This window comes from Elaeis guineensis, chromosome 9 (genome assembly GCF_000442705.2).
Source record: "Elaeis guineensis isolate ETL-2024a chromosome 9, EG11, whole genome shotgun sequence".
Taxonomy (NCBI): domain Eukaryota; kingdom Viridiplantae; phylum Streptophyta; class Magnoliopsida; order Arecales; family Arecaceae; genus Elaeis; species Elaeis guineensis.
In genome coordinates, this window is record NC_026001.2 from 13,960,145 (window position 1) to 13,975,441 (window position 15,297).

The 15,297-nt window shown below is 36.3% G+C and overlaps 1 protein-coding gene across 2 annotated transcripts; it reads left to right on the top strand.

Moving 5' to 3' along the window:
* Nucleotides 1-534: 534 nt before the first annotated feature.
* LOC105051495 (splicing factor U2AF-associated protein 2) lies at nucleotides 535-13,020 on the top strand. 2 transcript variants are annotated; one of them, XM_010931975.4, is made up of 14 exons: nucleotides 535-671; nucleotides 1,052-1,162; nucleotides 1,518-1,652; nucleotides 1,731-1,975; nucleotides 2,475-2,660; nucleotides 3,040-3,132; nucleotides 3,329-3,367; nucleotides 5,834-5,923; nucleotides 6,029-6,131; nucleotides 6,222-6,302; nucleotides 9,891-9,967; nucleotides 10,159-10,239; nucleotides 11,455-11,546; nucleotides 12,450-13,020. In XM_010931975.4, the coding sequence occupies exons 2-14, from the start codon at nucleotides 1,054-1,056 to the stop codon at nucleotides 12,571-12,573; spliced, it is 1,455 nt and encodes a 484-aa protein (XP_010930277.1). In that variant the 5' UTR covers nucleotides 535-671; nucleotides 1,052-1,053; the 3' UTR covers nucleotides 12,574-13,020. The 2 variants fall into 2 exon arrangements, with proteins under 2 accessions (XP_010930277.1, XP_019708545.1); XM_019852986.3 differs by having other exon boundaries at nucleotides 1,518-1,975; nucleotides 12,450-12,898.
* The last annotated feature ends 2,277 nt before the right edge of the window (nucleotides 13,021-15,297 follow it).

Here is a 15,297-nt window from a genome sequence, read left to right on the forward strand (position 1 = left end):
TAACGGAAAAAGGAAAGGAGATGCCCAACACAAAAGCCCACGCGATTGAGACTCCGAATAACGGAAGAAAGAAAGGAAATACCCAACACAACAGCCCAGCCATCGTCTAAGCTTCCCTGGTTGGCCGCTCCAAGCCTCCCAGGGATGCGAAAATAGAGGAAAAACGAGGAAATATAGGAAAACTCAACGAAAACGAAGGAAAGACAGAAAATTTCATTATCTTTTTCGGAGATCCGTGGGAAAGGAGAGTCTCAGGTTCCGGCTGGTTTTTTCTTCGAGGATATGGGATTTTGTGCGAGTTATGGCGGTGTGAGTCGGTCCCTCGAGGTTTCCAGAGCATATCCGTTCCGCGGGATCGCAGCAGAAGCTACCGAAGCCATGGGGAGCAGCGAGCGATCGATGCGTGCGAGCGAGAAAGAGATTGGATTAGATTGGAACCCGAATAAGGAACCGAGTTGGACTTGGGTCTCTGATCGGGTCTAACCCAACCCATTTGCACCACCGCTGCCGTTGCGGTGCCGACAACAAATGGATAGGATTCTAATATTATAAACTGTGATTTTAAATTACCAGACCACCCCTCGTAGGGTTTAGCTTAGCGGTCTCTCTCTTCCCCCTCCTGCGATCTCGAGCAATCGAGAAGCAATTCCGTGTGCCCTCCAACTGCAGCGGTAAAATACCTGATTTATTCCTAATTTAAGTGATTTTTCTTTCTTTTTATATGCGCGCTCAAACTCCTGCCCCCAATCGGAGTGGCGTTTTGGAGCCAAAAAAGAAAAATTGGAGGAAGCAAATCTTGTAGTTTTGATGTATGATTGCATGTTTTTCGATGTGTTTTCAGTCATCGTTCTGGCTTCATTTCTGCAGCAGTATTTCTTAGATTTCCCATTTTCCCTTGATGTTTCTTGTGTTTCCATTATGCTGTAAATGATTGCTGTATTGTCCGAATGAAGGTTATCTTTTAGAGGAAAAATGTAAAGAAAGAAAAAAATAAAGGTATGGATTTTTCTTTATTTGAACGAAAATTATCATCGTCTCTTTTAACTTTTAGGTATGGAGAACAGCAACGAAACGAATCATGCAGCAGCTAGAGAAGTTGGTTGGTACATTCTTGGCAAGAATCAAGAACATATCGGTCCATATGCATTCTCAGAGTTGCAAGGTAAGTTCCGCAATTTCCGATCAAGTTGCTGTCATTCTGCATCCGATCGAGTTGCTTTCATTATACAATAAAATCAATATTATTCTTGCCAGAATTAGTTATTTCTGTTGATTCATGCACACAAATGTTTAATTATATTCTGTTGATTCCTTAACTTGATGCAAAGTCATTAAAATTCAATCTCCAATTGTGAGAAATGCTGGTTACATATTTGCTGTAGCAAACTAAATTGAGTGGCCTACACAGTTTACCATTTTGTAAAATTGTTTACGATTAATTTATATGAATGAAGGAGATAATGAACGACCTATGTAGTTGTATATGCTAATTATCTGCTTTCGATTCATATTGGTAGAACATGTTGCGAACGGATATATATCTGAGAACACCTTACTGTGGGCTGAAGGGAGAAGTGAATGGATGCCACTATCCTCAATTCCAGAATTACATATGGGAATTGCTGCTCGGAGAACCTATCAGTCTACAACAGGTAGAGTGTCTTTTAAAGAATCTAGACTCAAGATTAATTTTCGGGTTTATGTGTCTAATTTTACTGCTTGTTCTGCAGACGCACCAGATGATGAGGATGATTTTCTGAAATGGCAGAAGGAGGTTGGAGAGGCTGAGGCAGAGGCCGAGGCTTTGAAACATGGAACTTCGACTGGTGGCTCTGGTCAAGGAGAGGGTGAACAAGAAGGAATAGTAGGTCTTGATGATAGACCAGGAACACCACCAGATGGTGAGGAAGAATTTACGGATGATGATGGAACTACTTATAAGTGGGATCGTGGACTTAGGGCATGGGTTCCTCAAGTAAGTATTGGGATCCTTTGGCTGTCTAAGGTTATAGTAGTCTAAGGGGACCTAGTAATTTTTGTGACTTAATAATTTTTGTTATTTTACCCCGCCTGGTTATTGAGTTGGAATACTTCTGTTTATTTATCTGAAGTTGGTGGTATGCCCATCTGATTTGCTATGTCTTTGCAAATGAAGTGCCATATTATTCTCCAATCACTTATTGCACTTTTTTATTGGATATTGGACTATTTCTTACTCTGAAATCATTTGGTCTTGTTAGTATAGATTTTTATGACCTCTATCTTAGGCTTTTTAAAGTTTTTATCACTCTTTATATGTAGTTATTCTTCTTGTTATACAGGAAGCAACCTTTTTTTTGTTCCTTCATGTATTATTTCTAATTATAGTACAAATTTGCCCCTGTTTAGCCCATATGAAGTTACTCATCTAATTTAATAGATACCAACATGACTTAAGGTGTTCCTCCCTTCCTCTTATTTTCCCCCTCTGTAAGGATGACCTGTCAAGTAACAGAGACGAATATGGACTTGATGAAATGACTTATTCATTGGAGGAGGAGATATTTCCAACACTTCAGGCTCCTGAGAACTCCGCAACAGAAGAAAACAACACCATGACTGAGAAAGTGGAAACAAAATCTGAGAAGCGGAAGGTGCCCGAGAAGCCAATTGAAAAGAAGGTTGCTTTCCCTCTCTTGCTTTCACTCTACATAATTCTTTTATTACATTTTGTATGCTGTCAAACTTTTAGCAAGTTTATGCTTCTAACTTCTCTTGCAGTCCATAATACGTGATGATTTTGTTTTTTTTACTGTGGGGGAAATAGACAAAACAGAAATTTTTAGAGTAGGCCTGATATGTAGGTCCTCAGGTACACTGGAGTTAGCTGTATGATTTAGCTATCATCAATGCACATTAACATATCTTGGTCTGTAGAGAAAGAAGAGCACTATCTTGTGCAGTTACCAACAACTTGTACATTGTGATGTTTCTATATTTTAGTTCGACATATGCTTACATTGGATAAATGCTGATGCTCTGTGAGTGATACTGTAACAGGAAGCTAATAAACCTCCAGATAGTTGGTTTGAGTTAAAAGTGAATACGCATGTCTACGTGATGGGCTTGCCTGATGATGTTACTACCGACGAAGTAAGTGTGGATTTGCTACTCAGCTAGCTGCTACTTTCATGGTCTCTTATATTACTCTCTTCATTATTTATTCTAGTCTTGTGCAATGGACAACACAAGATCTCTTACACTCAGAACTTCATATTCAAGCAATTTATCAGTTGAACTTTATTCATTGTGGCATAAATTCATGATACTTATTGAATATTTCTGATAGGTAGTGGAAGTATTTTCCAAGTGCGGCATCATAAAGGAGGTGAGGAAATTTTTTTGAATTTTTTATGTTTTCCCAGAATTTGAAACCTTTTTATCTTAACAATATAAATGATATGTTATTTTTCTTTTCCAGCTATGATGCATGCTGGAATATATGGATTTTCTTATACGTAGCCTTAATATCTTCTCTGCTGTGTTGATTCCATAAATGGAACCAAAAGTATCAAAACATGTGCTCACCATAAACATGTCCCAAAACTTAGTTAACTGAAATCCTTGTGCGAGAACAATTTTAGCTGTGTATTTACAAAAGCTTTGATTCGTACTGAAGTGATCAGCTATTATAGTAGATCATCATTAAACTTTAACACAGTGCTGCTCTTGTTTTGTATCATCTCATCTTTTGGAAATTGTTCGGTGGATTCTCCCATTGGGAATAAATGATTGACAAACAATTAAGCCTTTGCCCCAACCACATGGGAAAGATTGCTAAGCTTTTTTCATGGTGGTGCACAATATCTTGAGCTGTTATCCTTCATATTCATGGTTACACCGCACATATAGCGGTAATTCTGCAGGATTTATAGAACATTTTCTGCAACTTACATATGAAAAAAAAACATGATTCATACTCTTAAGTACTGCAGAAAAGGAAAAAAAGCACAGAAGTAAAAAACTCCAACAGGTGGCCACGTGATTTCTTGATGCTACTTGAATTCTTCTGCCCTTTTATATTCAACTAAATGATTTTTGGTAGCCTATTCTACCTCTTCTTCAAAGGCATGCTAGTTGTTTAACTTGTTTGATTCAAGGTTCGTAGTATTGGTGTGCACCATTCCATTCCGAGCATGCCGTATTGTATTGGTACCGAACCAATACTCGATACAAGGGGTGTACCAAGTATCGGTATACCAGATGGCCCTACACTGGGCATACCAGCATTGTGTTAGCATGGAATCGGTACGGGGTCCGATACCGAGCTTGCAAACCTAGGTTCTATTATCATCCAATGAGAAAATTGCTGGCCACTTTAGGTGGATTTCGGAACCTTGTCGGGTAGATATATCCGCTTTAGTCTTATCCATTTATTGAGTGGCCATCTTTTATTATAATGTTTGATTGCTATCAGATTCCTGGCTCAAAATATCCTGCTCCTAACAAGTGTAAGATTTACTTGGTAGGAATTTTTTTTGGTCTTTATGTTCTTGCTCCCTAGTTCATCTTTTTTCCCCTTCAAAATACATTCATTTGTAGATTAAAAAAGGATATAGAAGTATATGATTTCTTGATGTAAAGTTAAATGAATTAAAGGAGAATCTAAAGTCTAGGTGACTGCCCATCTATGCATATATGGTAGATGGGCCGGTTCTGCTGCAGGAATTTAATGTTTCATAATCTTTTCCAGCTTAGATGATGGGTCTATTTTGTTAATGAAAATCTGATATGGCCATTAGTAATCTTTTTATTTTTAAGGTAATATAATTACTGCAGCTGAATCCCCTTGTCCTAGGGTAGTATAAATAAAGTTCCTTAACTGGTGAAAATAAAAGGTGCTCACAATTAGGCAAATATGAGGAAAATGAATTTTATCAGGTTTAACAAGGGAAAAAGATCTTAAAAAAGAACTAGAGGAGGAAAAAAGGGATGTGAGAGAGATGAAAGCTAAGATACAGGTCAACAACATTCACCATTGCATGATAATTGAGTCTTGGTGAGTGATAACTGAAGAATTCTCCAAGTTGGTAATTAGCAGGAAGAAATGAAATCGTAGTAATACTCATCATAGTTATTGGAATAAGTTTTTGAGTATTTCTGAACCATCTACTAGACACCACTATCACACATCATTGTTATTAATCTGTGTAATACATATATGTTATATCACAAACTTAGTCATTGCTTATTCATCCACTGCCTACAATAAGTTACTTTTATTTTAAATCTAAAACCTCATGGTGGAGGTTAGATGGTTACCATGATTCTTCTACACACCATCTGACCAGTCCTGATGGCACCTTAACTATTATGTACAATAACCTTTTGTGAAGATGGATTATGTATGCTCAATTTGGCTTGGAATGAGGAGTGCAAAGGTAGTTCTCCATTTGTTCTTAGGGCCAGATATTGCTAATTTAGGTGTATGTGCTGAAGGTTAGATAGAACCAGTGAAATATATGGTCATGTAGACTTCACAGTTGGATGTTGACTCTGTTTGGTTAAAGGGCAGTCATCTAGAATCAAGATATCAACGAAATGATTGCATCTGTTTGAGTTTTCATCCCTTAGATGGATGCCGACTTCATGTCATGCTCATGGCTATTTATGTCTCTTGCTTGTTTTATCGGACTTTTGCCTGTTTTTGAACATGACATGCATTATGGACTTATATGAAATTGTGCTTTTTCAAGGGAAAAAATATAGTTAGAATGTAATCTTTAATGATGATTAGAACTTCAGTCGTAGTAGTATTGTTATGAAATTCTAAATCATTAGTCATCATTTATAGGACCCTGAAACAAAAAAGCCTCGAGTGAAGATCTATGTAGACCATGAAACAGGCAGAGTAAAGGGGGATGCACTTGTGACATATCTGAAGGTAAGCTATTAACAGTACATTGCTCATTCTATTGTCAAGTAATATTCAGGTTTAGTAAATATTTTACTGTCAAATTATAATTACTTTTTCCTTTTTGTATTTCAGGAGCCCTCCGTTGCTTTAGCGATCCAAATTTTGGATGGTACCCCACTCCGTCCTGGTGGAAAGATACCAATGTCTGTCACCAAAGCTAAGTTTGAGCAAAAAGGTAATCACTTTTGCCAGGTGACACAATTTCCTTAGGCTTAAAATGTTTTTCAGTTATGTGAAGGACTTTTTATGAACATTTTGTGTGCAGGAGAAAAATTTATAGCAAAGCATGTGGATAAGAAAAAGAAAAAGAAACTAAAGATAGTTGAATCCAAGATTCTTGGATGGGGTAATTCCTGACTTCATAATGCTTTATGGGCAAGTCTTTTCCCCCCTTTTTTACTCTATAGTTGTTGATTACATGCATGCTGTGTGCTGCAATGAAGGCTGTAGTATATTGATACCTGTTATGCATAATCAATTTAATTGGTAGTGGTTTACATCTTACAGAATTATTGATACTATTACATACTTCAAATTTGCTTTCTAGAGCTATTTGCACACATACATGGTAGTGGTGATGGCAAGATATAAAGTAGAATTCCATTGACTTGTATGGCTTGATAACTTGCTTAACAATTACCTTTGTGGATCTGCAGTAACAGTGGACATCTAAAGCTCTAAACATAGATGGAACAAACAGAAATTGTGTAAACTATGTTGAATATGATTATGTCTGGCAGTAGGTCAAATGAAATCGTGGACTAGCTTGTTATTAGGTGCAGAAAACTTAGAATTACACCCTAGGGACCAAGTCTCACTCATAATAATCATTTTGTCTTGTGTTCAAGCTAGTATTTTCAAAAAATTGTTGATGCTAGAAGCATATTAACTCAGATGCAAAGTGTCCATGGTGGCAAGGGCTAAAGGCATGGGATGCCATACCGCCCCATACCGCCCGTATCGTACCGTACCGGTCTGGTATCGGTACGTCATAACGAAGTGTACCGACATTATCGTATTGTATCGAACCGCGTACCGACATTAAACAGAATTTCATCGGTACGGGGTCCGGTACCGGTACGGCGAACCTTGGCTAAAGGAATACACTCAGCTTAACAAATGCAAATTATTGTGTAGTGGCGGTGCTCCTTGGGTAAAAGTAAAAGTAGAGTGCTGTGCTAATTACATGGGACATTATTGTCATTGGCTGCAGTTGTGCAAAGTGCAAACAACATGGATGAGTAATGTCCTTATGTTACCAATTGACTGTCTGTGCCTTTTTGAGAGATAGCTGCACGGATTTGATTTCTTGTCCCCTTCCTTTTTCTCTTGGTATTCACTTGCATCATACATTTATTCCAATGTAGTATATCAGTACCTATGCCTGTTTCTATTTCCCCCTTTCTTAATGCCAGTTGATGGTACCTAAAAAAAACATGTAGTGATTATCATTCTTCCAGACTGCGGTAAATAATTTTTATTGGTTAGCTACATTCGGTCCATGTTGGTCAGCTCTTTTGTCCATATTCAAGAACACCCTATCTAGAGCCAACATGCCTTTCAAAGAATAACTCAAGTAATAAAAACTTAATATATTTGAAAATTTTCTTCATAATTTTTCTTGAGTAGCAGATGTAAACTAAGGAATAGAAGCAAAAGTAACATAAGTGCACCTGTCTATACACTTTAAGATGGTGATCCAACAAAACATTTTCGACATAAACCTAACTGAGAAAATTTAATTCCATGTGCATGTTTGTGCATTTGCATAAGCTGCAAGAATGGCTGTGCATGCATCAGAAATAGTGTACCTAATATGCCTTAACATAGTAGCTTACCAACAGATTGACTTCTTCAGTCATGTTTCATGATGTCCTTTCCGTGATGATCCATAACGTAAGCTGCAAGCCTGTGCATGCAGCAAATTCAGTTTGCCTAATATGCTATAATATCTACCAACAGATTGACTTCCTCACTCTTGTTTCATGATGTTCTTTCTTTCTGTGATGATCCTTCATTGTTATTCTTATAACACACCTCTTTCTTGTTAAGCAAGAACGCATCCTCTTAGTAATTTCTGTGTTGGTGATCACAAGCATTAATACTTATATACAAATATCTGACTATTCATCCATTGACTTGTTTTATTTCCATTTCTGACATCTTCTTACTTTATATGTCTAACACTCTTTGGCATCTTATGTTTGACAAAATTTCCTCCTTGCTGACTTGCAAAATTCAGGAAATCTCACTGAGTGCATTTCCTCTTCATCAACCATCCTGAAGTCTATATGATATAGCTTCATCTATCCTCTGTGCTGTCTGGGTCAATCCATTGGCCATCAATTTTATTGCACCTTTTTATGTAACAATTGTTCAACTAAATCACATATTGTACATCCTTTCATTTAAATCAATGTAGCACTTTCAATTTGTATTGAGTTCATATGACTGGTGCTGCTGGCTGTGGATTTCTAGACTGTAATTCCTGTGTCTTGTGTTCTGGGGTCACCCCGCATCTACCCAAATAGGAAATAAATACCCATATCCCCCTTAGAACTAAAATCCAACAAACTCAAGCCCCTAAGGAAATTATTCTGTCTTCCAATCAATTTATCAAAAGCTACCAAAATGATAAATTAAACAGTGTATTACAGTCTGGATGAATATAAAAATCTTTTGTCTGTATATAAAACACACTAAAGCAAAATTTCACCATACTTGTTGACAGAAGCAAAATTCCGAAAATCGCTTGAACTCAATAGCCATGTTTGACTCAAATGCAGTAGGAACACCCAGTCCAGGTACTTCAGTTGCTTTTAGGTTGGATCTGGTGATAAAGTTCCTTCACAAACAGTTTTTAGGGCCTACATTAGGCAGTTTTATGTTTGGTCCAGATTAACGTGTAGACCACGTTTTGGCGGGGAATCAACTCTAGTTATAAGGGTTTTCTGCACAAAATCATTAGATGTGTTGGTAGATTTTTATTGTTAAATATATATTTTTGTCATCTACTATAATCATCATGAATATGGAATGGTTATATTAGGGGAGAAGGCTTTGCTCTCTTGCTCATTTATAATTTCAAGATGGCTTTAAAATTGTCATTCTGATGCTTCTGAAAATGGTTTACTGCAAGTACAACCTACCTCATACTTTCTCAAAGGTTAACAATATTTCTTATTGCCTACAAGACTCTTGTCCTATGTATGATCTTTTATGGTTGGGCTGGTAGATATCATAAGGCACTTGTGCATCATTTATTCTATGCTAGGTTCTTTTCATTTTTATATAACTTCATCTACTTAAGGATTTGCAAACTTGGCTAAAATTGTCAATAAGATCCAAGTTTACAGAAAGTAAACATATCCAAAGAACATCCCTAAAAATGTTGACAAAATGTTTTTTTAGGTTTATTAACATTTCTAGGAATGCTAAAAGAAGATGATTTTGGGTTGTGTCCGCCTAAAGTAAGAGGCCCATAATTTGATGGCCTAAACTGTCCAATATTGCTGTGCCAGTTCATTTAAACCTTTTGCTATCACCACGGGTCTGGTATTGCCAGAGCCAGTTAAATGTAAGTTTGCTGGTTCAGCATCAATCTAATACTCAACATGCTAGATAAAAGATTAAACCATTTTAATGTCCTGCACATGTCATTGTTGGCTTTTAGTACGAGAAACAAGGTTATATCCTATTAGAATATCCTATTTCATTGTTTAAAAAGTATCATTATTCATTACTTCTATCAAGTTTTTTGAATCACTCTTTTCAATTTATGCTTGTTTAAAAAGAGTGGCATCTTTTCTTCCTGCCAGCTGTTGGGATAAGCTTGTGTTTGTCAGCAACTAAGATTCTTAACAGTAATGTATGGTTGCTGGATTAGTTTTCTGTAGTTAATTGTTCTGTATTGCCATCAACTTTTCCTGCTTAGGTGGACATGATGATGCCAAGGTGACAATTCCGGTGACCATTGTTTTAAGCAATATGTTCATACCTGCTGAATTAAGGGTAAGCAGTTAAAGCTCTATTATTCACCGGATCTTTTCATTTATGTAATGATGTTATACAATGTGGATACTATTTTATAACAATACCATGTTCTAACAATATTCTTTTCATACATTATTGACATGCATAAATCATTACATATTCTGAAATTCATGAATTCTTGTGAGTGAGTGTGTTTCAAATGCTTGCAGTCTGATGAGAATCTTCTTCCGGATCTGGAAATGGATGTTAGGGAGGAATGTATGAAGCTTGGTCCAGTTGATTCTGTTAAGGTATGAAGAATGCCCAACACATACTCCCAGACCTCATTGGATTTGATTTGCAAACCTCCTACTATAACACAGTGCGAGATCACTTATAATTGAGATCTGAATTATGAAATTGAATTAGAAATACTTCACTTGAAATGTAGAGTTACCAGAGTTATTACCAGTTCATTGTTTAGTTCAGTTAAGTCATAGAAGCAAATTTTCATTTTGCCTTGAAGGTCTTTTTTTTAGTTGATGTTTGCAATTATCGATGAAATGATATATGTAATGACAAGGGTGAAACTGTTCCTGTTTAAGTTACCGGCATGCAGTGCTAGCCTGTAGTTATTGGCAAATGTCTCTCTCAAGGAATGTGATTCCTCTAAAGGTTATCTGCTTAAACATGCTTAAAGAGCCCCAACAATTGTGGCTATTTGTAGAGTGGAGATGCATCTACAGGCAAGTATTAGCTATATGTATGATCGAGTAAAGACTATTTCATAGATTCATGGGAAGGGAGCTTTGAATGAATAGCTTAATAAATGTACAACGAGTGAATCTCTAATGAAAATGGCATGAACTTCAGTAGGATCAATATAGTTTCTACAAAAAAGGAATGATATGAGCTACTGCAGACTGAATCAAACTAAACTTTGAATCATGTAGACTCGTAACCCACCCAGCTTTTTGCAAGCGCCAGTTGATAGGGATGGAAGTTGGAGTATCCATGACAGGGTGGGTGCCTTTTGGAATATCTATGTCCAAGGATGAGATTTTATGCCTTCAAGGCTATTACACATTAGAACTAATACAGTAGGAGATTCCAAAAACTTAGTATATATGATGGTTCATTATGTTTAATTGTCCTTTTTTAACTCAGGTAATCAATAACTTGATAGGTTACCAGGTTGGATGACAATAGTCATGACTAAGAAAACTTGTATAGAAAGCAGTAATAAAGAATTCAAACCTGCCAAGGAATTTGTTCATCATGAGAAATTTCAATGAAACCTTTATAAAGCTTATCACAAATTGAAACTGTAAGGTGCTTTCTGTAGATGATATGTGATGCATTAGATATGGGTGTATATTGTCCATCTGTATTTTAAGTTTGTCGCTTTTTGGTGAACCGGAATATCCAGAGGTATCTTATGATGAGAAATTGATTAATTATTAAGGACTGTAGCTCTTACTAGTTTTATTGCTTGTGTCGGTACTAAGTCGTGGATTTGCATGCAGGTCTGTCAAAATCATCCGGAAGGTGTTGTCTTGGTCAAATTTAAGGATCGCAGAGATGGTGCAAAATGTATTGAGCTGATGAATGGAAGATGGTGTGTTTTCTAGACCCTACAAGAAAATTTCCTTCTTGATTAACTGAGAGAGACCTCATTATTTAGTGCTACATGCTCTTGTTCATGGTTTTGTCGTGCTGTATCTCCTTCAAATGACTTTGGATGTTGCTTTTAAGTGCCAAGAATGATACCTGAAAACTGCCTTAAACACAGATTCAAGAATTGGAATCTGTTTCATTCTCTTGTCTTTAGGCCATGCTGCTATTCTTTTAATTGAAGATTACAAATGTTTTAGGATGCATCATGTTAAGAAAGCCAAATTATATGTAGCATCAGACCATAAGGTAGTTGCACATCCATGTTTTATGCAATGTTTCTGAGTAATTCTTTTTCCATCTTCCAAAATTCAGCACATGCAGTAATTAGTGTCCCGCTCAAAAAGAGTTCTAATAGGCTGGTCTGATATTATGACAATGCTATCTTCTGGATGGGTGCATGCTAGCATGTGAAATACACTCTTCTACCTTCACCTCTGTTGATCACCTGACGCACAGGTGGGAGACAGCTATAGCATGACAAAATGGACTGTTACATCAAGTAATCCTGCTTTTGCCTGGTTCCTTTAATGGAAATTTCCCATTCTACCAGCACGAAGGCTGAAAGTAGACTGTGTATATGTTAGTGGTATGATTAATACCAGTATCTCTGAGAGGATTTTGTGATTGCAAATCCTAGATCCCATACTACTTTTACCCTGGAAGTACCACCCCTCAGATATATGCAACAATGACAATTGACAAATCAGATATATAGGTTTCTTCAGTGGTTTTCACTTATTAGGTTTTCTTAATTTTGGTAGTTTATCGGGTTTTCAGTTGGCTCTGTGTCTGAAGATTTTTAAGAATAGTTGCATGTATATCTCAACAATTTCTTATTTTGTAGGTTTGGGTGCAGACAGATACGTGCACGGGAAGATGATGGTTCTGTTAACCATGCTCTTGTTCGTGATCTCGATGAAGAGGTGTCTAGGCTGGAGCAATTTGGTGCCGAACTTGAAGCTGACTGATACAGATTATTTACAAGCAGAATTGGGGAATCCTTGTTATAGCCAGTACAGTGACAGTTATCGGATATAGTTCTTGGGAAGACTACTCATCTCTACTCTCACTTCCATGGCTTATGACCCATCAATGGGTTGCACGGAGTCGGATGATTTGATGCATTTTTGTAGCATTATTCCTGTATATTCGACTATATAAGAGACATACAATGTTGCCCAAATTGTCATTGAAACACTAAATGGCTGATAGTTTGTAGCACATGGCAGCAGCTCACTGTTTTTGTGGTTCAGCAAAAGTTGTTTCAATCAGATTACTGGAGTGCGGTCCTAACCATAATGTGTCTTCTCCTGAAGTTTGTATTGCATTGGGGTGTGTCAGAATCCATGTGCCTTGCTGTATAGGACTCTGAGAACTAAGTTATATTAGCTGGTACCAGGCCCTGTCTCCTTAAAGTTCCACCGTTTAAGTTTATAGTATGCAGACATGATTATTTTTTTCTTTATTTCTTTCAATCCTTTCTTGAACGGTCGTTTGGTATGTGAAAATTTGAAATCTCTTTCTCATCCTGCATTCTGTAGAGGTTGATGATTTTATGACTTGGAAGGTGATGGAAAAGGCTGAAAAGAAAAACCTTTTCCTGCTCACCCACACAAACACCCAAAAGGAAAAAGGTTTTTTGGTTTTTTTTTTTTTTGTAAAGAAAAGAAAAGGTTTTTGGCCCGCGAGCCGTTACTGGTTGATGAAATCAGCTGCTTGGCACACAAATTGACTTATGCCCCTGGGACGACAGTTAGAGTAGATTAGGACGCGGGACCTTTCTTTTTTTCTTTCACTTTGTGGGTTTTCCCCTTCATGTGGTATTGTGTGAAAGTTGATTTTGATGATGGCATTTGTGCAGAACTCTTAAGCAAGATAGGCTTTATATCAATATTCTACAAACATTTAAAATATAAAAAAAAAAGGTTTTCAAGGAGTAGAATTTTATTTTATTTTAGTTTTTAAAGTCTAGTTAGCTCTTCTTAATTTTTTTTTTTGGAAAAGAAATAAGAAATGACAACATTATTGATTGATCTCCAGGGTATCTGTAAGTTTTTTTTTTTAATATATATATATATATATATATATATATATATATATATATATATATATATATATATATATTATTTATGTTGAAAGCAGTACAACAATTCATGTAAATTAATAATTAGATAATTAGAGCGAAGAAAACTTAAGTCAACTCTTACGTAAATCAAGATTTGACGTAATATATTTCACAATAAATACAAACTAAGAAAAAACTAAAAATTAGGGCCATAGAAAGTATTGTGCATGTGCTGGATGTTGGAGCGCAAAGCAAATGCAAGTCTCGGATACGAGCATGTGAATGTTTCTAATGCATCATGGACATATAAATAACAATTATAAAGTCATTATTCCACAACAATATTAGCATCTATTCCTTTTCATATTTTCACCGGTCATCTCAATAAGATAATATTTTTAAACCAAAATGCTAGATATCATTATAATTCGAGCAAAATATAGAAGATGGGAATAAATATAGCCAGATACATCAACAAGCAAAACAAACACCCCATATCTTCCGAGGAGCAGAAGAGTAGGACTCCAAAACTAGCAATTTATTCAGCTGCTTTGTTAACCTCCCGGTAGAGTAGACATGGGTCAGTTGAAACCATTACAGTCGCAGATATCAGCGAAAACCACCAAGAATCTCGAATTTCACTTGATCACCATCTTAAAAAAGGGATTTTAATTTGATGAACAGTGATTTAAGCTTTCCTAAACTAGCGGGGTTCAATTTGATCCGAAGAAACAAAAATCATTGTCCTACCAATAAAAAGAAAAAAAATGCAATGAAAAATGATGAATTCAAAGGAGGTATCACTATCTTTTGAAACCTTTACCTCGAGATCACAGCCATCCATACTTCTACATCACAATCACAGCACATACCCAAGAACGGGCTCGACCCAGTCCAATTGCACAAATGAGTCAGGTTGGATCCCTTCGTCGAACCCACTTGAAATTGGTCATAGAAAATATTCACAGCAGAATTTCTCTCAGCTTTTTATATTTTCATATGAAGCTACCCTACACGTTCTCCCTTCCCAACTTTCGCTACCAACCTCCTTCACAACCTTGTACCTGTCTTTTGGGCTCATGAATCCAACATTTGCATCGCTTACCGTTAGTTAAGCTCGGAATGGACCAAACCAATAAGTGTCAAACCAATCAAAAAAAAAATAAAATATCACTTGAAAATATATTAATTCATGCAAAACAGCAGAAGTCAGATAGGATTGATATTGCTCAAATCATGGAATCAGGCTAATCTGGTTATTCTTGGTTAAGCTTGGACTCGGCAAAGAAATGAGTCGAACCATTTAAAAAGATCACTTGAAAATATAATAGATTTATTGTTAAGTCAGATTGGGTTGAGATTGCTCAAATCATGGAATTAATTTGGGCTGAATTATGTATGAATAGGTAAATTGTGATTGTACTTAGATACAAATAACATAAATTACACATGAACTGAGCATCACCATTTCATGACCAGATTATGTATTAATTCTTTTAGTATAGTTTTCATCCTATAAATAGTAATATAAAAATACTATTTTTATATATTGAAATAAAAATTATGAGATTAATGCATCATAAAAATAAAGTTAAGATATTGGTGGAAATTGATATTGTGAATAATA